General features: G+C 39.4%; 1 protein-coding gene across 1 annotated transcript in view; it reads left to right on the top strand.

Annotated features, from left to right (window-relative positions):
* The window catches only part of LOC306883430 (arf-GAP with Rho-GAP domain, ANK repeat and PH domain-containing protein 2-like), a 121871-nt gene that overhangs the window by 42486 nt on the left and 53138 nt on the right, over window positions 1–26247 (top strand). Inside the window, exons 10-15 of the mRNA XM_079438689.1 lie at window positions 3812–3918; window positions 11159–11358; window positions 12739–12824; window positions 13328–13510; window positions 16361–16535; window positions 19120–19245. Coding sequence (XP_079294815.1) covers window positions 3812–3918; window positions 11159–11358; window positions 12739–12824; window positions 13328–13510; window positions 16361–16535; window positions 19120–19245 — 877 coding nt within the window. The remainder of the gene's footprint in view (window positions 1–3811; window positions 3919–11158; window positions 11359–12738; window positions 12825–13327; window positions 13511–16360; window positions 16536–19119; window positions 19246–26247) is intronic.

A 26247-nucleotide genomic window follows, 5' to 3' on the forward strand; every position in this document is an offset into this window, starting at 1 on the left:
GTTAACGCTATTTAGTAAAGGGCAGTTATTTATTAAAGAGTTATTTTCTTTTTATATTTTGTTTAATTAACATTAACATTCCACAGCAGGTTTATTTAGGCTGCTGTCACTTTAAGAGGAAATAATATACTGATCCACATCTGTTTTCTCCTAACTGTTCACGTTCATTGTAGACATAACCGACTGTGTTTATGTGAATACTAAGAAAGATTGGTATTTTACATATCTGTGTGTTTATTTCATTTCATTCGAATGCTGCGAAACGGAACACATTTCTGAACTTGAATGCTGACAGGCATCAGTGTCAAGCTGTTTCCTTTCCGTGCACTTTTAAAGTATCAATCAAGCACTTCGTTCTTTAATCTCCATTCATCCGTGCGTCATCACTCTAAAGTGTCAGTAATTCAAACACTGAACACTGCACGGATATATTTACCAGGCGCGACATAGACGACATAACAAAATGTATATTGACACTTTATATTCGGCAAAACGCGTGCATTAATCCATTAACTTTGACTTTAATATCATATAAGTTCCTTAACATTAAACTCAAACATATATGTATAAATACCCACCAGTTTTATTGTTTATCAACCGAGGTCTTCCACAAAACAAGATGGCCGTTGAACAGAAAATTCTCATTCCAAACCCTGATGACGTCAGTGGTCACATGGCTTGCACAGCACTCAAACAAGTCATGTAACCTTAACTAGGGACATTTGAGTAACTAGGACTTTTAGCACAAATAGTAAGATTTAATAGATCTACATCAGTAAGGTAAACAAACAATAGCACTTTATGTAAAGTCAACAAAAAGAATTGGGTTAGCACGTTTTTACAGTGTAATGCACACACAAGCCGTGACATTTCGCACGCATGTGTATGTGATCTATGCCCAATTGGTCTCAGTTTTAAACGAGATTAAGCTGAGAATGTTATTCTGTATGAATAGGCGGCACATACGCTCACACACACTTTATCATCTCTGTTTGTCTTTCATTATTTTCCTTATTAGCACAAGCAAACATCTTTGTCTTCATTCTGCAAGGAAATTGTTTTTCGTCAGCCGATTTAGCATGCGGGAGAGCGAAAGAGAAAGAGAGCAGTGAAAATGGAAATTGATTGTATTGTTTTTGCATTAAATCCTCTCCGTGGCCATCACTCCGACAAGTGGTGAGAGAAACGGGAGGGAATGGAGGAAATGAGGGCATGGGGGAAAGAAATGGAATGAGGGAAAGAGGGAGCGAAGGAAGAACTGGGCAGAGAGACAAGAACGGTGGGATAACAGAAGGAATTGAAGACAGCAGTGGCTGTTGAGGGATGAAGAAAACACAAAAGAGCATAAAGATGGAGAGAAGGAGACGGAGAGAGAGGAAAAAGGTGTGGTGGTGGGTAGCTCGGTTCATGTTCAGTGAAGTGGAGTATTTAATTTAACAAGATGAACGAGCTGCCCAGGACGCTGTTTTTTTCCCCTTTCCCATCTTGGATAGAATGAAGTGTGCTGCCCTTCTCTCCTCTGCGGTCAGGCCATGATGTTTCCCCAAGGTAATGAAAGTCAACCTAACAGGCAAGCCCAAGTCACGTGATGCCACTACAGTTTAGTGCTACATCGATTTTTTTATTTCCTTACTTAAATAGTTTTCTCCAAAGCAAAGAACGCAAAAAGACCAAACACATGGGTACTGGAATGCCACTTCAAAGGGTCTCTGATGGCTAATGTTTAAAGTCTAAAAGTACAGTTAGTCGGTTTGTCAATAGATGCTTATTAGAGATGCATTTAGTTGCATTTAATTTTCTAATTTCACTGCAGTAGGCTGAATGTGCTGCAATTTTAATACACCATATCAAATTAAATCTAGTTCAACTTTGAGAAAAAACATCTCAAGACCCCTGTTCTTTGTTTCATTTTGTTGTGCTGTTTTTAAATCAGCTATGCAACATTCAGAATGCGTGTACTGGGACAAAAAATAATTGAAGTGCATATGTGGGTAAAGGATTGACCAACAAACTGTCAATCATTTTTTCTTTTTTAAATCCAGGTTGCTAAAATGCAAATGTAACTCCTGTAACATGACATTCAAGCCACTTGATCTGTGAAAAGTTTTAGATAACTTACTTTGGCTAAATTAAAAGTATCCTTGAAAGAGAAGGCAGTTCTATTGCCATGAGCTCAAGAGAAAGTAAAAATTAAACAATCCAGCACAAAGAAAGACAAAATATTGTCTATTTTTGTGCAAAATAAATATGCTATGTCTACATAAAAGTAGTGAGAAAACTGGTTTAATTGAATTTTACCATTAAAAATATGAGACCTACGAGTCAAATCTTCTGTATGTAAAATGTTCCAAATGGTCATTTATGTCACTTATGTTGTTTTATTTTATTTAAAATGCTTAATGGGAAGGCAACTGCCTTTGTTGTGCTGTAACAGCCTTTTATTTTGAAATATTGTGGACAACATAAAAGCAAGAAATGTTAAAGGGACAAAAAGTAAGTAAAATAAGTAAAGAAACAGAAATGAATGATCTCAGGGTGTATTATGGGTAATTCAGCTCTTTTGTCAGCTCTATAGGGATGCATTTTCAATGTCTTGCTCTGGTCATGAACTCACTGCGGTTATGAGTTCATCAGTGCACTCTGATTTCGCACTCTCTCCTTTTACCTCCAACTTTATTCACACCTCCTGTTCACATCTGACTCGGTCTTATATTAGCCATGTGAATACCTTTGAGTCTCTCTGAGGGAGTTTTACTTTTAATTAATGTAACAGAGATGGTTGACTCAAGGATGTTAGTGCACTTTTGATATAAGAAGGTTATAGTTCATTTCCAGCCATCAGACATTTTTCAGAAATATTCTGAATTCTTATTAAAAGACAAGTCTAAAGACCAAGGATGATAACTGTCTGTCTGTCATCTATCTATGTACCTATCTATCTATAGTATCTAGAATAATTTCCTACACATCATAGAGCCTTTTAATTGAGATTAATTTTAGAAAATATAGGTTTTATTGACAGTTTGCTAGATTCTTGCATGTAAAAGCAAGTGTGTCTTAAACGCTGTGATATATATCACATATTCACAACTACATTTGATCTGTTCAATTAAGTTAATCTTTCTTAGATCATTTGCTTTTACTGAAAAACCAGCCCTCATGGCACTCAAAACACAAAAGGAGTCATTATCAAAATGTCAAATGCTCAATTATAGTGTTTTGAAGTTGCCCACGACTTAAATTAAGTAAAATACAATAATAATAATAAATAATTGTTACTTGTATAGTGTCTTGAAAGGATGTACAGTAGCCTTTATCTGTTGCCATCTCGTTTTTTTCTTTCCTCTCAGAATCATCCCTTGTTCCTCCGAGAGGATTTAATATTGTCATTGCCCTTGAAGTAATTGGTAAAGTCTGTAAAGAAAGTTTGTTGTGTATTTCCTGCTTCTTCTTGTGTGAAATAAACTTTGTCAGTCATTCAGACTCTGATCAATGGATCAGCAAGTATTCACCCTCCAGTGAGCTCAGTGTCTGTTCTGTGCTCCCTTTGACCCTTCTCACACAACAGTGTCCTTGCATTTGTACGATTTTTATAGTTAGCATTTTTTTCCCTTACTCCCTTCATTCACTACAGCTACAGTGTTCTAAACAGACACACTGAAAGTCTGACTGTGAATGTTTTGGTCCTTTCACATAGCAGTGACTGATCTGCTTTATTTACTCTACTATGTTCATTTGTTTATTTTAGTTCCTAATGTTGGAATGGATATGAAAAACTGAGTGTTTTGATGTTTATGCTGGTTCTTCACAGGACTTTAATGCTGGGCTGGCCATCACTGTGGTGGACCTGATGGCTGCGTGTGTGAAACAAGTTGAGAGGAAAGGATTTGAGATCACTACACCTTTCAAATCCTTCTGGTAAACTGCTAAAATACTATTTTATATATTTTATATTAGCATAAGGCCAGAAAAAAATATCTTCTCAAAATAAAATATTAGCATAAGTTTACTGATAGATGTTGATTTAAAGAGATTTCAGATGACCTTCAAAGAGAGTTAAGCTTCTTACCTGGACTTTATTAATATCACTTTATGCTAAAAAGAAATCATCAAAGTTTCACTCAAGGTCAAACTTGGAGGATTAAGTTTCCTTAGTGCAAATAATAATTTATTTACACAAATGCCTCCAGATTATGAGTTCAGAGATGCTCTAAATTTCAAATACAGGTTCTGATTACATAAACATTTTAATATTTCATATGCTTTCATTTGCAGAATAGTTATTTAGGAAATTGACTTCTAATAAAAATTGGATTGTTGCTTGTATAATATAGTATATAGACTTTTTAAAACCATAGTGTGCTACCTACCTACTTAACTACAGCATTTTATCCAAACGTTATGTTAATTATAAAACTATTTTATTCAGTTCTTTCTCGATAAAAAATACTGTACTATGGTGATGTTGAGATCAACAGTGAGCATTAGTTAAGTCCCTTGAGTGTGTGTGTGTTTTACTAATAAGGAGCAGTATTTTTGAGATGTCTGACTAAATATTAATGGAGATACTGCTTATAGATAAGTTAAAAGGAGTCACCTATGCGGTTAATGTGCTACCAACACTCCATGGTTCCATGAAGAACCTTCAACATTGCATGTTGGTTCTGTCACGGATGTGTCATTTCTCCACCAGTCACGATGCCCTCACGCACCTGGTTTCACTTAGCATTTGATTGAGCACACCTGCACGTCATGTGTTCACGCATCAACACGGCTTCAAATACACGCGCCTCACAACACTCCAGTGTCCGGTCTTGTTACTACCTACTACGTGAATCGTTCCTACGAAGAGGACTACTATAGCAATTATTTCTCTATGCTTGATCTCCTGTTTAAAGAGGATTTCCAAGTTACCATTCCTCCTTATCACCAAAGAATCCGAGAATCAATGCTTACCTGTCTCATTCCATATCCTCAAGTCTGTCAATAAAAACCTGTTCGCATCACGTCACGCAGTCCGAGTCCCTCATCTGTAACAGGTTCTTTATTGTATAAAAAAGGTCTCAGATTATTGAAAGGTTCTTCACATTAAGAAATAAATAGTTCTTTTTAGAACCTGCCTGTGTAGACATTTGACAGCAAGTCAACTCACTATTGTTTGACGCATACAGTGCCTTGCGCAGGGCTCCAGACAAAAAAATCGAGTAAGGAGCCATTGGCTCCTATAAAAGAAAAACTTAGGCGCCAAATTATTTTTTTAGGTGCCACAGAATAAAAGTGGTTTATTTTATTATTATCATTTTATTTTTCCCCCCTATTTTAACATTTCAATCATTTTGTCATGTGTTTATGTCTTATCTTTTCTAGGCTTTATCAGCATTTTAATCCATCTTGTAGATGATCAGGTCGACCGGGGGACTAAGGTTCACTTAAAGTGTGAATTAAATGTCTTTTACAACTTGAAATATACAGTCACAAAGAATTGTTCGTTACACAGAATCTGTACCAATATCATGGACCATAAGCATCACTTGGCAACTGAGTGCAGTGCATCCTATAAATGTTGTCACGTCTTTCACACATTCAGTCTGTTTTTCTTCATTAGTAAAATGCAATTTTACAGGAGGAGTTGAATCATGTACAACAGAATAAGTAAAAATATTAATATGCAACAGCGCATGAATATAGCAAAACGCTCGTCTTTATAGTTATTTTTCTAGCTGACTGATGAGTTTATGGACACTGAGTGGTTATTCTGAGGTAAATGTATTACAATGCAATGTTTACAAGCTTTATACATTTCCTCAGTTTGAAACACTGAAACACAGCTTTTACATAAAACATTTCAGTAAGTTGTACTATAGGCTTTCTTATTGCCTACCTTTTGATCATGTTCATTTCATACTATAGTAGTAAATCTTAATATATAATGGGTTCACTTGCTGCTTTAACTGAGGCGCTAAAGAGATCGCGCCTGAGCATTAAGTGCGATACTCTCCGCTCGCGCGATCCGGACGCATACACGGACCGTGTGGACGCGGGGTACTGGTGTTTATATTACCGAAAGTGTGCGCTTGTCGTCCGCATTAAAGAGCACCCAAACCGCATCATTTGAATTTCGTAGCATTTTAAAGCTGATAGGTTGTTGATTTAAAAAGTAAGACAGCACAAAGCTTTTTGCGATTACTGGATGGCAAGTGCGCTTCAAATAACAGGAAGTCCATGCATTAACAGAACACAGCATATAGACTAAGATCTCGATAAGAAGATCGACCGGACAAGTGTAAATGCATCTGGTTGTTGAAACTACATATGGTAATTTTACTCCTCCCATAATATTAAAATAATAGACGTGTGAGAGCGTTTTATAGGCTATATGGCATGTTATAGTCAGATATGACAGCGCAATGCAACAAGCATCACTGCGAATGAGTAGCGGAGTATTTCTTCAGCAAGCGACGCGCAAACTGAATGAACCTGAAAGTAAGCCGCAGACGCTCAACACACAATCTTCTTCATTAAAAGTAGCGAGACTAGCCTATCTTTCCAGTGCTGATGCCGCGCGCTCTCTTGATATTGAAATTAGCTGATAATTAATAAAATTATCCATTGCTTTCATTGACGTGAACTCCGTTATATTTGCATATGAAGCGGGAATTGAAGAACGGATTTATATCCGTTTTGCGAAGACACATTTATGTGGCCAAGTGTAAATGGGGAAACGTTTTAACAAATCATATAGATATCCGATCAGAGAAAATGCATGAAGTGACCAGGTGTAAACAGGCCCTTTCAGGTCTCTCTCACTGCGTTCAGCAGACTGTGTGCGGCAGAGACGAGGACTGTTTGAAACTCTTTTCCAGTAAAACTTTGATGCGCATAGTCTTATGTAAGTTTAATACGTGAACATAACAAAAGATGTGAGCGCAAAACAATCGGGAAAAAAGTCCTTTCATGCAAATTATATATAGTCGCCAGTGGCGACCTCAGCAAAAACTTCACTCGCAAATTAATATTTTTGGTCGCAAATGCGACCATTTTAGTCGCAGTTTGGAGCCCTGGCCCTGCGAAAGTATTCATACCACTTAATTTTTTCACGTTTTGTCTTGTTGCTGTCTATGTTAAACTGCTGTAAATTACTTTTTTCCCCACATCAATCTACACTCATACACCATAATTGTAAAGCAAAAAACAGGTTTATAACATCTTTGCAAATTTATTAAAAATAAAAAACTTAAATGATTCCATTGCATAAGTATTCATACCCTTATCTGGGACAGCTGAAATTTTGCTCAGGAGCATTCATATTGCTTGTATATGTTGCTACACTTCAAGTGAAGTTAACCTGTGGCAAATTCAATTGAATGGGTATGATTTGGAAAGGCACACACATCTTAATAAAAGGTCTAACAGCTGATAATGCATATCAGAGCAAAAACCAAGCCTTGAGGTCAAAAGAACCATCTGTAGAGCTCAGAAACAGGTTTGCATCAAGCCACACATCTGGGGAAGAGTTCAGAAAAAAATTCTGCTTCATTAAAGGTTCACAGAATCATGTAGACTCTGTTACCCTTAATGGAAGAAGTTCTAAACAACCAGGAATCTATCATACCTAAAAGACTTGAGGCTGTAAAGGTGCTTCAGCTAAGTACCGAGTTAAGGGTATGAATACGTATGTAATGTACTTATTCCAGTTTTTATTTTTAATAAATTTCTAAAGTTGTGAAAATTAAGTTTTTGCTTTGTTAGTATGGTGTATGGAGTGTAGATTGATGTGGAAAAAAAAGTAATTTAAAGCAGTTTAACATAAGGCAGCAACATAACAAAATAGGAAAGAAATTAAGGGGTATGAATACTTTTGCAAGGCACTGTATTGTAAGAATTTAAAATAATTATCAAATAATATGCCAACATCTAAGGTGAGTTCTGAAAAGAAGGCGATTGATGTTCCATTGTGGCATTGACCAGCTTTGCCATTTAAAAACTTTTGTTGATCTGCTTTTCACAACTTCGTTGTTTTCAAGTGCAATGTAGGTAGATAAAAATAGATTTCAGATAAACTTAGAAGAAGAGTTGTTGAAGCACATAAGTCTGGGAGGAATTTCAAAAGGATATTTTAGGCCCCCACAGTCCAGAGTCAGGCAGGTTACTCCTGGATGAAACTCAGTTTCTGCATTTGTGTGTAGTCCTTACAATCCTGAGTTCAAGAATATGCTGAAGAGTCCTCAAACAACATACAGAGAATATAAATTGTGTATCATCTAGAAAACAAAATGCTGTATTTACTCCAAAATCGCAGGTGAAAGTTAAACTATGCTGGAGGGTGTATAATATTATGATGATGCCTTTTCTGCTTCAGGGCCTGAAACTTATTTAGGCACCAGTGAATTCCAAATGACTTCATGAACATCCAAAATTGCATCAGATTGCTAACTATTGAGGGAAAAAATTTAACTTTCAACAATCGGAATTCAAGTAAATCGGATTCTGATATTTACATTATTACAATGATTAATAGTTGATTAGAATGTTGGTTCTACGGATAAATGACCATTTAGTGAAGTAATGTCACCAGAAGCTGTGTTTTACAGGTAAAGCAACTTATTTAATGTATTATTTGGATATTTACTTTTTATCACTTTTTTATGATTTTTATCACAAGTGAGATATGTCTATAGGTTAAAAAATTCAACATTATAATTACATCCTAAAACAAAGATTAAAATACACTCACCGACCGCTTTATTAACTACACCTTGCTGGTACCAGGTTGCCTTCAGAGCTGCCTTAATTCTTTGTGTGTTTCTAGCACCTTGGTAAATCTATGCCACATTCTCCCTTTCCACCACATCCCAAATGTGGAGGCCATTTGTATATAGTGATATCAGTCATGTTCAAGAAACCAGTTCGACCTTATAGGAGTAGCACCCGGTGTGGTCTTCTGCTGCTGTAGTCCATCTGCTTCAAGGTTTGATGTGTTGTGTGTTCATAGATGCTCTTCTGCATACCTCGGTTGTAACGAGTGGTTATTTGAGTTACTGTTGCCTTTCTATTAGCTCGATCCAGTCTGGTCATTCTCTGACCTTTGGCATCAACAAGGCATTTTCACCCACAGAACTGCCACCCTTTTGATATTCTCCCTTTTTCTGACCATTCTCTGTAATCCGTAGAGATGGTTGTGCGTGAAATTCCCAGTAGATCAGCAGGTTCTGAAATATTCACACCACATTGAAAGTCACTTAAATAGCTTTTCTTCCTCCTTCTGATGCTCGGATTGAACTTCAGCAGATCTTCTTGACTATGTCTACATGCCTAAATGCATTGAGTTGCTGTGTAATTGGCTAATTATATTTTTGAATTAACAAACAGTTGAACAGGTGTACCTAATAAAGTAGCTGTGAGCGTATGTTTGTAACATTATAGAAAATAACATTTTCTGAGCCAATCCTGAAGTGAGTAAACTATTAACATTTACATCCTAGTGTAAGTGATTGCACCAACCAAAATAAAATATAGATTAAACAGCTGAACTTTGCAAAAAGATTAGTGTCAAATAGTTGAAACTTTTTTGGCTGTTTATAATGCAATTGAGTGCTTGCATATTTGGACAGTGTGAGATTTATTAAAGGCAGAGGAAACTCTGTCGATTTCTCCTTTCTGAGCCTTTTTAGTATCTTTTTTTTTTCCAGAGTTTGTTGCCTGCTGTGTTATTTTGTAGCAGCCACTCTCTCATTATGACTGTCCTGGCGCTCTGATACTATCCATCTGAAGCACACTCATTATTGATCTGTTTTTTCTTCCTCTTTCGCTCTTTTTTTTTTCTTTATAAATATCAGTTCTGTTATAGCGGCTGTACAGTACAGGCATCGCTCACCTGTGACCCCACACAAGCTGATGTTTCCAACAAAGCAGCAATTTGCGGAGGCCTAATCGATGAGATGTTTTCGAGTTTGTTTTTTAATGATCCTTTTATGGCTGATGCAGTTCCCCGGCTAAAAAAAAGACACAACAATAACAACAACAAACAATGAAAAGCTATCGCTCTCTTTCTTTGGCTGGTGCGCAATGTTAAAGATTTTTCCTCTTTATCTCCTCGCTTTGTTTTTGTGGACAGGACAGAATATTGATCTGTTTGTAGTTGCGTTCTAAACACTGAGCGATATGAGGCCAGACGACTATTTAGTATTAGTTGTTGGCAAAATAATTTGAAATTTTTCTCAGAGATGACGTATCAAGGTCTCTGTGCTCATTTAAAATAATGGGCGCAGAGGGGGTCATAATGGAAATAGAAAGCAGATTCAGAGCTATTACTGGTTTTTACATTTGGACTGCACTGTGGCTCATCACTGCCAATCATAATGCAATAATGAACATTTTAAAAAGTGGTGTTCGCCATTGTTATTTGTCTGGTACTTGACCTGGGCCCAAATGGGACTTAAACTGTTGGGTTTTAAGCCAGCATGAAGCAAAAGGAGCTTCCAGTTTGTGTGTAGTTTTTGGCTTGTTTTTACATGCACACACACAAACTTGCCATATTTGAGTCAGTGCTTAGAGAGTTGATGGTGAGGGATTTCAGGTCCTGTCTTAAAATTTGTCAGTATCTCTTTAAGTTGAAGCACAAATCCAGTAGTTTACCCCAAAAAGTGGATTCTGTCATTTATTTACTAACCCTCATATCATAATAAAACATTAGGACTGTTTTTGCTTTCATGGAAGACAAAAGAAGAAATTCTGAAAAATGTGGTAATCGCTCTTTTCCATGCAATCACAATGAATGCTTAAAAGCTTCGAAAAGGACACAGAAGCACCATAAAAGTCTCATAAAAGTTCAATACTATGTGCAAATTCATGTGACCAACTGAACCCTATGTGAAATCTGTATGGGGAAGGGCAATCACTATAACAGTGAAGATATATTTTGAAAAATTCGTTCTAAATTTCCACAGCACAACTATAACAATAATGGCACAGAGGAACAATATAGCTGGAATCACTTTCAGAACTGATGAATCATAAAAACATTGACAACCAATCAGAGTCAAGACTGCTTTAAAGAGACAAGTGATTGCCTTTTTTAAATCACCTACAGTAATACTTAATGTGTAGTTAATAATACTTTGTGTAGTTAGTCTAATAGCATGTATGTAATTTGTGTCAGTTTCACAGTGGAGTCAGAGCGTGAGAGAGAGGAGTGGATAGAAGCAGTTCAGGAGTCCATCGTAGAGACGTTATGCAATTACGAGGTGCTGGAGAAGGTTTGGTTCAACAAGTCCAACAGGAAGTGCGCTGATTGTCAGGCTCCTGAGCCGGAATGGGCCTCCATCAACTTGTGTGTGGTCATCTGCAAGAACTGTGCTGGTAAGAAACAATTATGAACACAAAGAACAGATCAAGAAAAAACACAACAGGAAAGAAACATAAAACACACAATGTCTTAACCACACACTCTAAAGCATGAAGCAATGAAAGTTTACTTGGTTCCCGTGTCTTGCTTTGTCCTGCCTGCAAACGGATGCTGAATAAGCCATTGAGTAAGGAGACACTTTCCCTAAATGTGCACCGCAGCCTTCATGGGATCTATGGCACAGACACTTTAATTAGCTGCGCTGCTGCAGCCGACAATTAGGAGAGCGAGAGCGAAATACTGGGAATATAACGAACAGCTAACGATTAAATGAGAGCAAATAGTCTTCGGTGGGAGAAAGAGAGCGTGTGAAAGAGAGAGACAGGTGAAGTGACTTCTCACGGTCTATCTTCACATTTATAATACTTATCTAACGTTCCCACGTCTTTTTTTCCCCCCACTCATTCACTTCTGTTTCTGTTTTGCCCTGTCTTTTATCTTCCGACACACTCTCATATCAATCAACATCCCTGGCTGTGTGACACGTATTCGGGTTTGTCTATTTCTTGACACGTGTAATTGCAATAAGCTCTTTAAATCAAACTCTGTGATTGGAGACATTCCTCAAGTGAGGCCACGGTTACCATAGAAACTCCTGCGATGCACATTGTTCATTCTTCCTTTCTTTTAGTAGTTTCAAATAAGGTAACAAAGAGAAATTTCTCCACCTTTCTGATGGTTTTTGTTCTCTTTTGATGCTTTAAATAAGGTTTCATTGAAGCAAACGCTGCGTTTAAGGTACTTTCCTTTCTTAGAAGTTTTCTTAGATGGCACTACAAAACCCTTAACAAGTGCCCTTAATGCACACACACTAACACGTACACAAAGCATTTTTAGTCCCGTCGGCTCTCAGGCGGCTCTAATGATCTTTGATGGCAAACTGGTACTCTAAAATGCTACTAATTATGCCGGAAAATCACACACTCCATATTCAAATATGTGTTTCTCCCTGCCATGTTTAATTCATCTGTTTCTCACATAAACAACGACTACGACGGTGCCTGGAGTTCAGCGAAATAAATGCACAGACCAACAAACACAATTAATTACTTATGATTCATTAGCAATTAATGGCTTTTTCGCGCCTTTCATTTGCAATTATAGCTGTGGCAGGCTGGAGAAAAGAGTGCTTGGGAAGGATACGATGAAATGTATAATGAGTGTGACTCTGTCTGTATGTGTGTCATAAGAGTCGTTGCTTTATACCATGTAGTGTGAAGTTGTGCTCAATTTTGAGGTTAAGCAGGTCACTTTTAGTTAACAGGAAGTTTTGACCATTAAATTAACATTGTTTGTTTTAGATGTGAATAGTTCAGATCAGTATCTGTTTCCAGGTCAGCATCGATTCTTGGGTCCTGGGATCTCGAAGGTCCGCAGTATGAAGCTAGACAGCAGCATATGGACCAACGAGCTCATTGAGGTACCGATCTGTTGTGGGAGTCACTTCTTAGATATTGATTTTAAAGGGATAGTTTGCTCGAAAATGAAAAATCTGTTGATTTATAGTTTCTCACTCTGATATCATTCCAAAGCCTTAAGATTCTTGCTTATCTTTGAGACATAAAGGAAGATATTTTGGTCAGCCTTTATTTTAAAGTCCAATTCTCGCCATCAACAAACCATTAATTATGTCCTTAATTATGCCTCTGTAAATTCCTAATTTGCTGCTTATTAATAGTTAGTAAGGTAGTTAAGTTTAGGTATTGGGAAGGATTAGGGATGTAGAATATGGTCATGCAGAATATGTGCTTTATAAGTACTAATAAACAGCCAATATGTTAATAATAGGCATGCTAATAAGCAACTAGTTAATAGTGAGAATTGGGAAATTCTGGGTTTAGAATGACATAAGGGTGAGTATGATGGCAGAATTTTCATTTTTGAGTGAAATACATTCTCCTCATGTTCTGTCTTTCTCTTTAGCTGTTTTTAGATGTTGGGAATAAAAATTCCAACAGCTTCTGGGAAGCAAATCTTCCCCCAGAGGAGGAGCTTTGCAAGTACTCATCGCTGGAGCAGCGTGCATCCTTTATTCGCAGGAAGTACAAAAAGAGGAAGTACAAGAAAGTTCTAGAAGGTCTAAACACTCAAGAGGAACTCAACAAGGTGTGTGTGAGAGAGCCTGTGTGCTAATGTTGGCCTTTGACTTGGTGTATTTTTTTTCTAACTCATTAAAATACCCACTAGCTCTAGAGATGTTGGTCGCTGTGTGTGTGTGTGTTTGTACATCTGTTGTTCCTCTGGCTCACCTGGTAGCCCAGGTGTAAATTAGGGTTACCATGGTAACTGACTCTCATCAATTTTCAGTGCAGGTTGCCAGGATTGTGTTAAAACCAATATTCTGCTTTAAATTAAACAGTCAGAAAACCATTTTTTCTTGACAAAGTATGTTAAAGAAATTGAACGGATGATAATGGGAGTATTATGAGATAACAGGATTTCTTGTGCATAATTCATAATTATGCTGAATTTTTGTGTGTGATTTGATTGCTCCTACTGAGTTCGTCCGCTTTACTCTTTCTTAAGCCAAAAGACGCTGTTTTTCCTCACCATCAGCACTAACACAGATCAAGCTTGCTTTTGTTTACTGGAGAGGGGGGCAAAAGAGAGGGAGCGAGAGAGGGAGAGAGGATTGGAACTGTGAATTATGTGTGTGTGAGATGAGAGCAACACTGGGGAGTTTTCAGGGGTTCTTCTGAAAAAGTTATATGATTGTGTGCATGTGTGTCAGAGAGAGACAAAGAGAGTGAGAGGAAGATAAAGAATATAGTGCAGGTACATAGAGAGGTGAGATTAGATTATAAATGGAAGGGTACGTCTGGGACAGACACAAACAAAATGTTCCAGAAAAATCCTCCCTGTTCTCAAAGTTTTTGTTTAAGCCCTGATGTGATATATGTCTTTAAGTTTTCATGTTAGTTCTTGTCTGATACTTTCGTTCAGCCTGAAGTTTCGAGCAGCAGTCAGCCTGCCAGGCAGTGGTTTTGAGTTAGGGTTATGAGATATAACAACAACTCAGAAGAAGTTCTTTGGAAGAGTAAAAATCTGAAAGTGCCTGCATGGTTGGGCCCAGCCAAAGTTTAACTGCTTAAGCATGCAAATTAATGTGAAAATGAATATGTTAAAATGCAGAAAGGTTTGTGTGAAGATTAGATTTAGCAGATGAGAATTATAATTTGCTCAATGTGATAGAAGTCCCCACCACAATAGATCTTAATGGCATCACACACGCACATACATTTGATCAAAATTGACAGTAAATACATTTAGAATCTTACAGAAAAAATCTATTTAATAAAGGCTGTTCTTTTGAACTGTCTATTCATCAAAGCCTGCTGTCAAAAAATAGGCTGGTTTCCACAAAAATATTAAGCACATATATTTTTCAGTAATAATGAGCACCAAATCAGAGAATGATTTTTGAAGGACCATGTGATACTGAAGACTAGAATAACAGCTGCTGAATTTTATTTCAGTCTTTGCCATCAATGGCGCAATTTATCATTATGTTGTACTTGTTTGATTTGTATAGAGTCTGTATACGTGTGTGTCTTTTTATAATGAATAATGAATAATAATTTCTGGGTACTCAAAGCGCTTTACATAGAAGGGGGGAATCTCCTCAACCACCACCAATGTGCAGCCGTCACTATACTGGGGCATTAGGACCCACACAGACTGCAGGGTGAGCACTCCCTGCTGGCCTCACTAACACCTCTTCCAACAGCAACCTAGTTTTCCCAGGAGGTTTCCCATCCAGGTACTGACCAGGCTCAATCCTGCTTAGCTTCAGTGGGCAACCAGTCTTGGGCTGCAGGGTGATATGGCTGCTGTGATCATATTTATCTGGATTATAGTCAACAACTCCAGTTAACATCTGTGACCTCCAGAAAGTCTCTTCAGCAAATGTGACCTAGAGAACATGTACACGCACACACAATAAGGGACGCCCTTGGGTTTTATGTCATTGGAAGAACATTATAAGGTCACCTAGAAACCAAAAGAAACAAATATTGTGATATTCATGTTATTTATTTATTTTTCCAGTTCAGCTTTTTAGTAACATATACTACCAATCAAAAGCACAAGTCTCTATTTTAAAATGTAATTTTTTTTTGTCATTACTCCAGTCTCCAGTGTCACATTATCCTTCAGAAATCATTCTAATATACTGATCTGGTGCTCATGAAACGGTCTTCTTATTAACAGTGTTGAAACAGTTGTGCTGCATAATATTTTTGGAGTAACTATCATATGTTTTTCAGGATTATTCAATGAATTATTTAAAAGAACAGCATTTATTTGAAATAGTTTTTTGTGATATAATTTCCTTGCTTAAAGTAGTTTCAACAAAAAATCTTACGTACTCTACCCTTTGAACAGTAGTGTAATTTTTACGAAAAATAAGACAATAATTTGAAACTATATAATACTTTTCACTGTAGTCTGAGATGTTTTGATTCTTCTGTACATATATGTGTATGTGTGTGGTTTACTGTCTCAGTGTCCTTGTTCTCTAGCGGATCCAGCTTGTTTGAGGGAGATCGATAGCTTGGCTGGATCGGACTGTTTTAGATGAAAGCAGTGTTCGACTGAATTACTCCCACCAACACTCTCTCTCTCTCTCGCTCTCAGAGACACACACACTATTGTATTTATTGACTCTTTCCCCCTCCATCTCTTTTTAATTGGACTGACTGCATTCGTTCTTTGGATGCCTCGCTTCCTGTCAATGTCGATGTTATTCCGTACCAAGATTCCAAGTAAAGCTGCACGCAACAAATGTTTGTTTTTCATAGCTGCAAAAGAAGTGGTACTTTGACAATGTTGTTAGTTAATTCATCATGTGCTGTCAGTTCAGTGTAGTCTTTGCGTGCTGCTGTGCTCTTCCCATCACTGATGCTCAGTCGTGTTCATACAATGTGTTTTGTTGCGTGTGTGTGTGTGTGTCCGAAGGCGCTGTGTGCAGCAGTGGTTCTCCCTGACATCCTGCAAACCATGTCCCTGGTTTTCAGCGGGGCGGATGTGATGTGTGCAACCGGTGACCCTGAGTACTCCACCCCGTATCTACTGGCTCAGAAAGCAGGCCAGAGGCTGCAGATGGAGTTTCTCTACCACAACAAGCTCTCAGGTGTGTGAGTGCTAAAGAAACTGTCAATTCATCATGATGTGTGCCACCACATATGCACTACCTTTCCAATGTTCAGTGTCAGTAAGATTTTTATTTATTTAGTTTTTATTTTCTGAAAGAAATGAATACATTTATTCAGCAAGGGCAGAGTAAATCGATCAAAAGTACAAGTAACAACATTTTTAATGTTACAAAGTATTTCTGTTTCAAATAAATTCTGTTGTTTAGAACTTTCTATTCATTAAAGAATCCAGAAATAATGTTTTCACAAATATTAAGCAGCATATTACAATGATTTCTGAAGGATCTTGTGACACTGAAGACTAGAGTAATCGATTCTAAAAATTCAGCTTTGCCATCACAGAAATGTTTTTAAAGTGTATTAATATTGAATAGATATTTAAAAATGCAATTTTCAAGTTTTTACAGTATCAAATTTATGCAGCCTTGGTGAACGTAAGAGACTTCTTTCGACCAGCATTGATTTGATTTGATTGACTTTTTTTAATCCCAAAGGGAAATGTCACAGCAGAGCTTACCACACAATAAATAAATAAATAAAATAAAGATTAAAAATACTGCATTTCATACAGCACCCCTTTGTTTCAAGAATGAAAGTATGCACTACACCGTGATTATACAATATACAATTAAGATTCTAAAATCAGTCATCTAATATGACATTGATTGTTCAGTCTAATAGCTGGCGGCTTTTTGATGGAAAAGGAGATGAATTTGTATCAGAAGAGAACATGTTATCAAATATTCATGAAAGTGTATAAAACTTATATTGAATGCAGATATTGAGAACGAATACACGGTAAAAACAGTAATATTGTGAAACATTATTACAATTTCAGATAACCCCTTTTCTTTTTTATATATTTTAAAATCTGATTTATTCCTGTGATGGCAAAGCTGAATTTTCAACATCCATTGCTCCAGTCTTCATTATAAAAATGAACCTTTAGTAATAATTCTAATATGCTGATTTTGTGCTTAAAAATATTTCATATTATTAGCAATGTCGAAAACAGTTGTGCCGCTTAATATTTGTATGGAAATTGTTAAGCTTTTTCTTTTAGTATTCTGTGAACAAAACGTTAATTTAGTTTTTATTTAACATAGATTTTTTTGTAATGTTATAAATGTCTTTATTGTCACTTCAATTAAATGCATCCTTGCTGAATGTAAAAAAAAGTATTAAATTATTTACTTTTAATATGAAAAAAAAATCTTGCTGGCCCCAAATTTTTGAAGGGTAGTGTAGACCATAAATAACATGCTATTTAAATGGAAAGTTTTCTGTTTTCCTGTTTTGCATTTAAATACACGCCGTCTGGTACTCACAGTTAAATTTTCATCACAATTGGCATTTCTCACAGGCTAATGGGCGACTTTAACACACACACACACACACACACACACACACACACACACACACACAAATCCTTACCTCAAGACGGCATTGCCCCTGAAAGTGTCTATAATTAGCTGTAGATTGTGTGTGTGTGTGTGTGTCATTACATTGCTCATTTGGGGCTTTTACAGGAAGTGTGCCAACGATCCTAATTAAGCTATCCTCCAATCAGCACAGCCACAAATGTTTTACAGTGTTCTGCCAATGTTTTGTTAAGCTTACTAACATCGTAACAACAGCAGGACAACATTTGCGTAACCTCTAAATCTGTGTGGAGCTATGGCCTCATTAACTTAATGGCTTGTAAATGTGATTCTCAGTCAGATAATTCAGTCATCATATTACACACATACACACACATTCAACTTGCAACAAGTTCCATTGTTTCTCTCAGTCTAATGGAAAAATACACATACGCATACATTTGAATATATTACTTATGCAGGTTCTCAATTCGCATGTTGGGGCACGTGTGCAGAGATTGCCAAATTGGACTTCTCATTATCCCTTTTAATCCTTCTCGTTCAAACAGAGAAGTATCAGTAGCTGGGGGGAAGAGATGGATGGATGGAAAGATCCCTCAATTAAAAGGCTTTTCAATTAATGTTATTTGAACTTTTTCCACGTTGTCGCCTGGAAATGTGTGATAAAATCTCGTCAGCACTGCCGGCCTTCCTGAAGAAAATTGAACCTGAGCATAGTGGCTAATTGAATCAGAATGTGATAAGGTAGTTGGCGGAAAAAGGAGTTAAAAGTGAAGGAGGCAAATAGGGAGAGCAGATGAAGAGGTAAAGTAGAACGAGAGGAGCAGAGTCAAATTCTAACTTTGAGCCTCTGTGTTTGAATGGAAGTTTTACAAGGTTACTAAATAAATAACCTTGGAGAATGAGAAATAAACATTAAAATGGTTGAAATTTAGCTGTTAAAATCTGTTTGACACCTTGCATGAAGACTGACTGGTTATCAAGAAGCTTCTGAGGTAAATAGTTTTTAAAAACTTAGAATTTCACTTGAAAGCAGCAGGAATAGCGAGCTGCGTTTGCATATAATGCGACTGATCTCCATATAAACAGCATTTCTCGTCCTTACCACATTATAGGATTATTCCTAATCAGCTGTTCTCCTTTTTCTTTTTAATCTCTCTCTGTTTTTTTCTCTCTATAGATTTTCCTAAGCTGGAAGCAGTATTTGACAGCAGTTTTTCAGCTGATGTTCCTTCTTTTATGGATGGATTTCTCTATTGCTCTGTGAACGCCAGCAAGGCCACTGTGGACCGGAAAGGAAGACCCGGTGAGTCCGTCTGTCATTCCATTCATCCATCCAAACAACCACCTCCTGATTTATCCATTCATCCAAATAATTACCTATGAATATTCATCTGCGCTTCCTGTTTATCCTCACCCATGGTTGGAAATTGTTGCACCTTATTTGTGTAATATTATTATGCCCCCCTTCATTTGAGTACCCCATTCTTCTTACACTAAATCCCCCCAAAGATGTTATTCTTTCAAGTATGTTTTCCCGTCGTCTCTCTGGCACCCATTGTGCTCGCGCTGTTCTCTTCCAAGCATCTGGAGAGGGCCGTTGATGGTTAGACAGAAGTTGTCTCTAGGGAAAGGGCCCTACATTAAGCTGGACTCTTGGTGGAGTAACACAAGTATCTGGAGCACATGTTCCACTGTAGGAGCTTTGTTTTTTTTCTTCTTTTTTTCAGCTCGTCTCTATCTTGTATCCCTAGGGACATCTGTCTCAAGCTGTGGTAGCCCGCTTTGGTCCTCTGCCTGTTTTCCCCGATATCACTGTGTGTGTGTGTTTATGAGCACTGGAAATAAGCAAGCTGTGTTTTAGAATTAGACTCTGATAGTTGAAAATGGTTTGATGCAGTTCTAAGTATCTTAAAAGTAAATGTGATGACTGTTTGAAAGTTTAAAGAAGGTCTGCTATGATCATAAACAGATGCCTCATTATTCTTTACACAAAAAGAAACTTCAGCAAAGTGGATGAGAATCTGAAAACTTTCCTGAACTGCCAGTAACGTCATGACCAAACTTTGGAGTGTTCTTGAGCCTGTCTGCAGCCTGTTTCCATCCAACTGGCCTTTTACCGATAAAATCATGACATCATCCCTAAAAAAACGAATTGTCGCATAAGTTTTGGTGTATCGCAAAAAAATGTTGCCCTTGAGCTGTTTCCATTCATAATTTATACTATTGCGTAAATTATAGGCTAGGTTAGCTGTTCTTCATCTATTTGAAACAAAAAAAGCCTATATTCAATTGTATAGGCCTACATAAAATAATTTTTATTAAGTGTCATGAGTTTTTTCTTTTGTACTTTGTTATAGACTATAGCTTTCCTATAGCTCAAATGGTAGAGCATGGCGCTAGCAACGCCAAGATCATGGGTTCGATTCCCAGGGAAAGCAAGAGCTGATAAAATGTAAAACTGTAACTTGAATTGTTACAGGGCTGACGAGACGTGAGACATGCGGATCCATATGCAAGGCTTTATTAAAAAACATGGTCAGAAACAGGCAGGGTCAGACATCGGCAAACAGGTATGGCAAGGGCAAGACAGAGCAATCCGTGGAGCAAGCGTGGGTCAACGATGAGCGAACAGTATCCAAAGGGGCAAGGCAGAGAGAGAATCCAGAGTCGAGAGCAATAATCCAAACGGGGAGCGAACACAGTCCAAACGGCAAGGCGAAGGGTTAATCCAGGAAACACGGGCAGGGTCAGACACGGCAGGAAAACAAGGCAAGACTAGGACTAGAATAATGGCTCTGTAGAGTTGCTATCGCTATGCGAGTGATATACGCTAACAATACTCAGCCCTGAGCTAGAGCAAGTCCCAGGTTAAATAGTGTGTGTGATGGGGTGATCAGTGAATTCAGCTGTGTGATCAGTGTAATCAGCTGCGTGTCGTCAGTGCAATGGATTGTGGGTATTGCAGTCCAGAGAAGTGTGGTGTGAGAGTCAATGTGGTGAGTGAGTGACATCTGGTGGTGATTGTCCGGAAGAGCATGGACCAGATTCGTGACTGTCATGACACGTGCAGAGAGAAGAGGCGAGAACTCATGCGCAGGGGAATGATGGGTTTTTAATATAATAAAAAGAAACAAAAACACAACATAAATTCCCCCGAGGGGAAAAACAGGCAGACTAAGCAATACAACGATCATGATTTAGAAACACACAGGACTTACTGCACATCACATTAGACAATGTGGCCGAACAGGACTGCAAACACCAGGATCATTTAAAGGAGACAAACGAGGAGGAACAGGTGTTCACACTGAGACAATCAGGGAATAACAAGGAGGGCGGGGTCAAACAATCGACAGGGGAACACATGGCACAATCACAACACTAACCCATGTGCTCAGACAAGACAGTGACATCTGGTGGCCAACCAGGGCACACCCACAGGATACGTGACACTACCCCCCAACAAAGGAGCAGCTCCCAGATGCTCCACCTGCAGACACTAAGAAAACCCAAAAACACAAGAAAGGAAAATACAAATGTCCAGGAGGGAGGTAGACCAGCAGCAGATCAGGGGGAGGGATGGCGGGCCAGGCCCGTGCCAAGGCAAAGGGCCCGGAGACAAAGACCGAACAGGAGGCCAGGGCAGATCCGGAGGGACAGACCCGGGAGGCTCCAGCCTAACAGAAACCCCAGCGCACGGCCAGGGTGGGGCCGGAGGGACAAGCCAGGCGGGCGCTAGCACGCCCGAAGGCCCGGACAGAGCCAACAGCTTGGCAGGCAGCAACGGTGGCCCCGGCGTGACTGGAAGCTTGAGTGGAACTGGCAGAGCAAGGAGCTGGAGCTTGGACGGAGCCGGCAAGGCGAGGAGCTCGGGTGGCGCCGGCAGGGCAAGGAGTCTGGGTGGCGCCGGCAGGGCAAGGCGCTTGGGTGGCGCCGGCAGGGCAAGGAGTCTGGGTGGCGCCGGCAGGGCAAGGCGCTTGGGTGGCGCCGGCAGGGCAAGGCGCTTGGGTGGCGCCGGCAGGGCAAGGAGTCCAGGTGGCGCCGGCAGGGCGAGGCGCTTGGGTGGCGCCGGCAGGGCGAGGCGCTTGGGTGGCGCCGGCAGGGCGAGGAGCACGGGTGGCGCCGGCAGGGCGAGGAGCACGGGTGGCGCCGACAGGGCGAGGAGCACGGGTGGCGCCGGCAGGGCGAGGAGCTTGGGTGGCTCTGGCACGACCTCCTGGCCAGCAGTGAGCTCCTGGATAGCCTCCTGGCCTTGTGGGACGGAGGAGGCCTTCCTCCGCCTCTTCCTCCGTCTCCGGGAGCGGGGCGCCGCTGCAGCATCCTCGGCCACCTCTAGGGAATTGAGAGCGGGCACCGCCGCCTCGGGAGCGCTGTGAGCGGGCACCGCCGCCTCGGGAGCGCTGTGAGCGGGCACCGCCGCCCCGGGAGCGCTGTGAGCGGGCACCGCCGCCTCGGGAGCGCTGTGAGCGGGCACCGCCGCCCCGGGAGCGCTGTGAGCGGGCACCGCCGCCCCGGGAGCGCTGTGAGCGGGCACCGCCGCCTCGGGAGCGCTGTGAGCGGGCACCGCCGCCTCGGGAGCGCTGTGAGCGGGCACCGCCGCTTGGAGATGCGCCAAAAACTCCACAAACTCCCCAAAAGTCAAGCGGTCCAGCCCCCTCATCCACTCCTCATCGAGGGGCTCCTCCAGGGCCAGGTTAAAAAAGTCTTTGAGAGCTGCATCGTTGTAGCCCAAACCCTCTGCTGCCTCACAGAACGTCAGGGCAAATCTCCTCACGTCAGTGCCCCTCTGACGGAGGGATCGCAGCGTCCTGACCTGGAGGATCCGTGAGTAGCGAGGGTTCCTCACGTTAGCGGCTGGAGGATGGTGTGGATCCATTCCCCGCTGAGTTCTCAGTGTCGGCCACATTCTGTCATGACACGTGCAGAGAGAAGAGGCGAGAACTCATGCGCAGGGGAATGATGGGTTTTTAATATAATAAAAAGAAACAAAAACACAACATAAATTCCCCCGAGGGGAAAAACAGGCAGACTAAGCAATACAACGATCATGATTTAGAAACACACAGGACTTACTGCACATCACATTAGACAATGTGGCCGAACAGGACTGCAAACACCAGGATCATTTAAAGGAGACAAACGAGGAGGAACAGGTGTTCACACTGAGACAATCAGGGAATAACAAGGAGGGCGGGGTCAAACAATCGACAGGGGAACACATGGCACAATCACAACACTAACCCATGTGCTCAGACAAGACAGTGACATCTGGTGGCCAACCAGGGCACACCCACAGGATACGTGACAGTGACATGAATGCAATGTAAGTCGCTTTGGATAAAAGCGTCTGCTAAATGCATAAATGTAAATGTAAAATAGACTAGATAGATAGGCCACTGTTGATAATCAAGCAATGATCATAAACAGTTGCAGTTGGATTATTATAATTTTTCTGATTAACGTTTATAGGAAATATGAATGTTCATTCCGGTTATTTTATTTCTCCTAACCGACGGTCATTAAGTCATATTAACCGTTAACCGACAAGATTGTTAAATTACAATTAAATTAAATTTAAATTGATAGGTGGCTTGACCCATTACAAATACCTAAATTTGTTTTCCAGGGATTCATTTTATGTACGCAAAAAGCAGCATAAACAACATGAACGTGAGGATTCGCGCACCTGCAGCGCTTCTGCGAACGGAGAAAAACATAAGCTATTATATATAAAAGGAACAGGCCCATATGCAAAATATATTTTTCTAAATAATTAATGAATTAACAAAACGAAAGAAAAAAAACCTGCAACAATTAGCAGCCTATATGCAGAATTTCGGTTCATTTTTGTGATGCACTCTTAAGAAAGCGGCAGTTTTCCTTTATTTCACAAAGGTACGTTTTGTTTTTTATTGTGAATGTTCACAAATAAAATAAATATTGAATAGTTTTGAATAATGTCTTACTCTTATATGACCACAAAAGAAGGAGTAGGCTAGTGCAAGTTGTTTCCACTTTTACAAGGAAAAAAAACAAAAAAAAAAACACAAGCGATCGTGCCGGCGCCTCACGCGCAGTTAAGCATAGCCTACTGACTCGACAATGCAGCCTGTTCATGTCATAATAAAATACAGTCCAAAAATAATGAAGAAACATGAAAAAAATATTTTATTTCCCCTCACTCCACAACAAATCTACTCACTCCATCAACAAATTTAACGGTAGAAAGAACTCAGAACAAAGCAAGAATAAAAATATAAGATATATTTTTTTTTCCAAACTAATTTTTGCGACATTTGAAGTGTCGATATGGAATTTATGTGCTAAAGTTAAACGGAAGAAGATTTTGTCGACACATGAGAAATTTAATTGATAATTGGCATTTCCATCAGCTATATCGCAAATATTTTAAAGCGCTAAATATTTTTTCGCAAAAAAATCCTTGGATGGAAACCTGGTTAGTGTAGCATCTGCTTATGATCCTTGATGGTCATTGTGGTTTTATGTCTTAGAGACCCCTTTTAACCTGTGATATTAGCTAAATAACTCACAGACCTGGCCCCAAATTCTACATTTATATGGTGTGTAATTGCCAGTGGTTGTTCCCCCCACTCTCAGATGCTAAGCAGAATTGACTATCTGTTCTCTCCATCGGACTTCAAACACATTCCGAAAAGGAGTGAATGACCCCCCCTGTGCCAGGCACCAACGGCCTGACTAGACCAGTGGTCTCCACAATTTCAAATACACATCACACACACACACACACACACACACAAAGACATTTGCTTTATTTAGGCTATAATTAAGCAGTTATAAATGTATCTGATATATGCATGTGTTGTATGTATATTCCCCTATTATATTAACCTAGTTACAACCCTTTACTTGTATTAGTTAGACTCTAAACGCCTATATTCAGGTGTATGAATGTATCTCTGGTTTAATATATGCTAGATGTTTCTTTCTTGATATCAAAATGATCTGCTCTTCATTTCTCAAACAATGATGGACACAGTGACCTCGTGAAATGCATCATAATATTCCTACAGTACTGTGGGAAGAATTACACTGATCCAGCAGAAGTCATAAAACATGCAAATGAGGTGTAAGTGAGACAAAGGAACACTCTTCCGCCGACACTATGCGCGTTGTTACTGGTCGAACTGACCAGAAATGGGCGGTGCTGGATCCAGATAAAACTTCTAACACCACCCAAAAGACTCCTCTCTTCTCTTTTACCTTCGGGTGCCCTAGAGACATCATCACTGTGGAAACTTAGCGACTCCCCTTCAGCGGGAGCCCGAGCCCCTGGCAGCTTTGAGCTCAGTAACCTTGTGTGACTTAACTTCGGACCAATCAACCCGTGGCTGAAATGACAAAGCTTTCGCTCCTAAAGGAATTCATCAAGAATTAAGAAACACATTGCAACAAACCAGTGCAAGCAACCGCTGCTCACAGAACGAGGTCACTTTAACGTTCCGGTTTTGTTACACGCTCTATGAGCGATGTGTTAAGAAGGAGATTATTTTCGTCAATAGACGATTGAAACTGTCCGTACTGCGGACGAACAAATCATTTCATTGTACTGTTAATGCTACAGTTAATTCCTGAAGATGAATATATAATTGATAACCCGTTATGATAAATTATGTTCATCTTACTTTGAGCTAATTTGCTACATTAGTGTACAGAAAATGATATTTATGAAATAATGGACCACTTAAGGAACTTAAAGAGAGTTTTTCATGACTAACTTTCAAAATATTTCATAACTTTTAAAAAGTGCACTTTGTAATAATTTCAAATTAAATGTTTCACTTGAAAGTACATTTGAGATTTTGAGAGCTGTTTTAATCTTTTGGAATGTTTTTAATTACACTTGTTTTGATGTGTTGACTAATATACTAAAGCACATGTAAAGTACTCGATTATAAATACTGTAGTGTTTAGAAAAACAACACCGGTTTGATGGAAAAACAAAATAAAAGCAATCCATGTGTCATACAGCGCTATTGTGACTGCGGTGTGTCACATGACAAGCATGACGCGTCGCCATGGAAACAATAAGGCTAAACATTCTAAAATAACGGTCACCTGAAAAAAACTCACCCTGGGGGCTCAGCTGGAAAATTCACGTGCGAAAGGGTTAAATGGTGGAATTTTAAGGCGCACGGAGTGAGCGCGTCTCCAGAGAGCAAACGGATCTGCTCATGCGCGAGCAAATAAATAGGCTAATTGATGTATGATAGGGCCCCTAATCTCAGCCCCTTTACCTGTATAAAATACACCTGTAATTTCTGTA

The sequence above is a fragment of the Barbus barbus genome (genome assembly GCF_936440315.1).
Source record: "Barbus barbus genome assembly, chromosome: 2".
Classification (NCBI taxonomy): domain Eukaryota; kingdom Metazoa; phylum Chordata; class Actinopteri; order Cypriniformes; family Cyprinidae; genus Barbus; species Barbus barbus.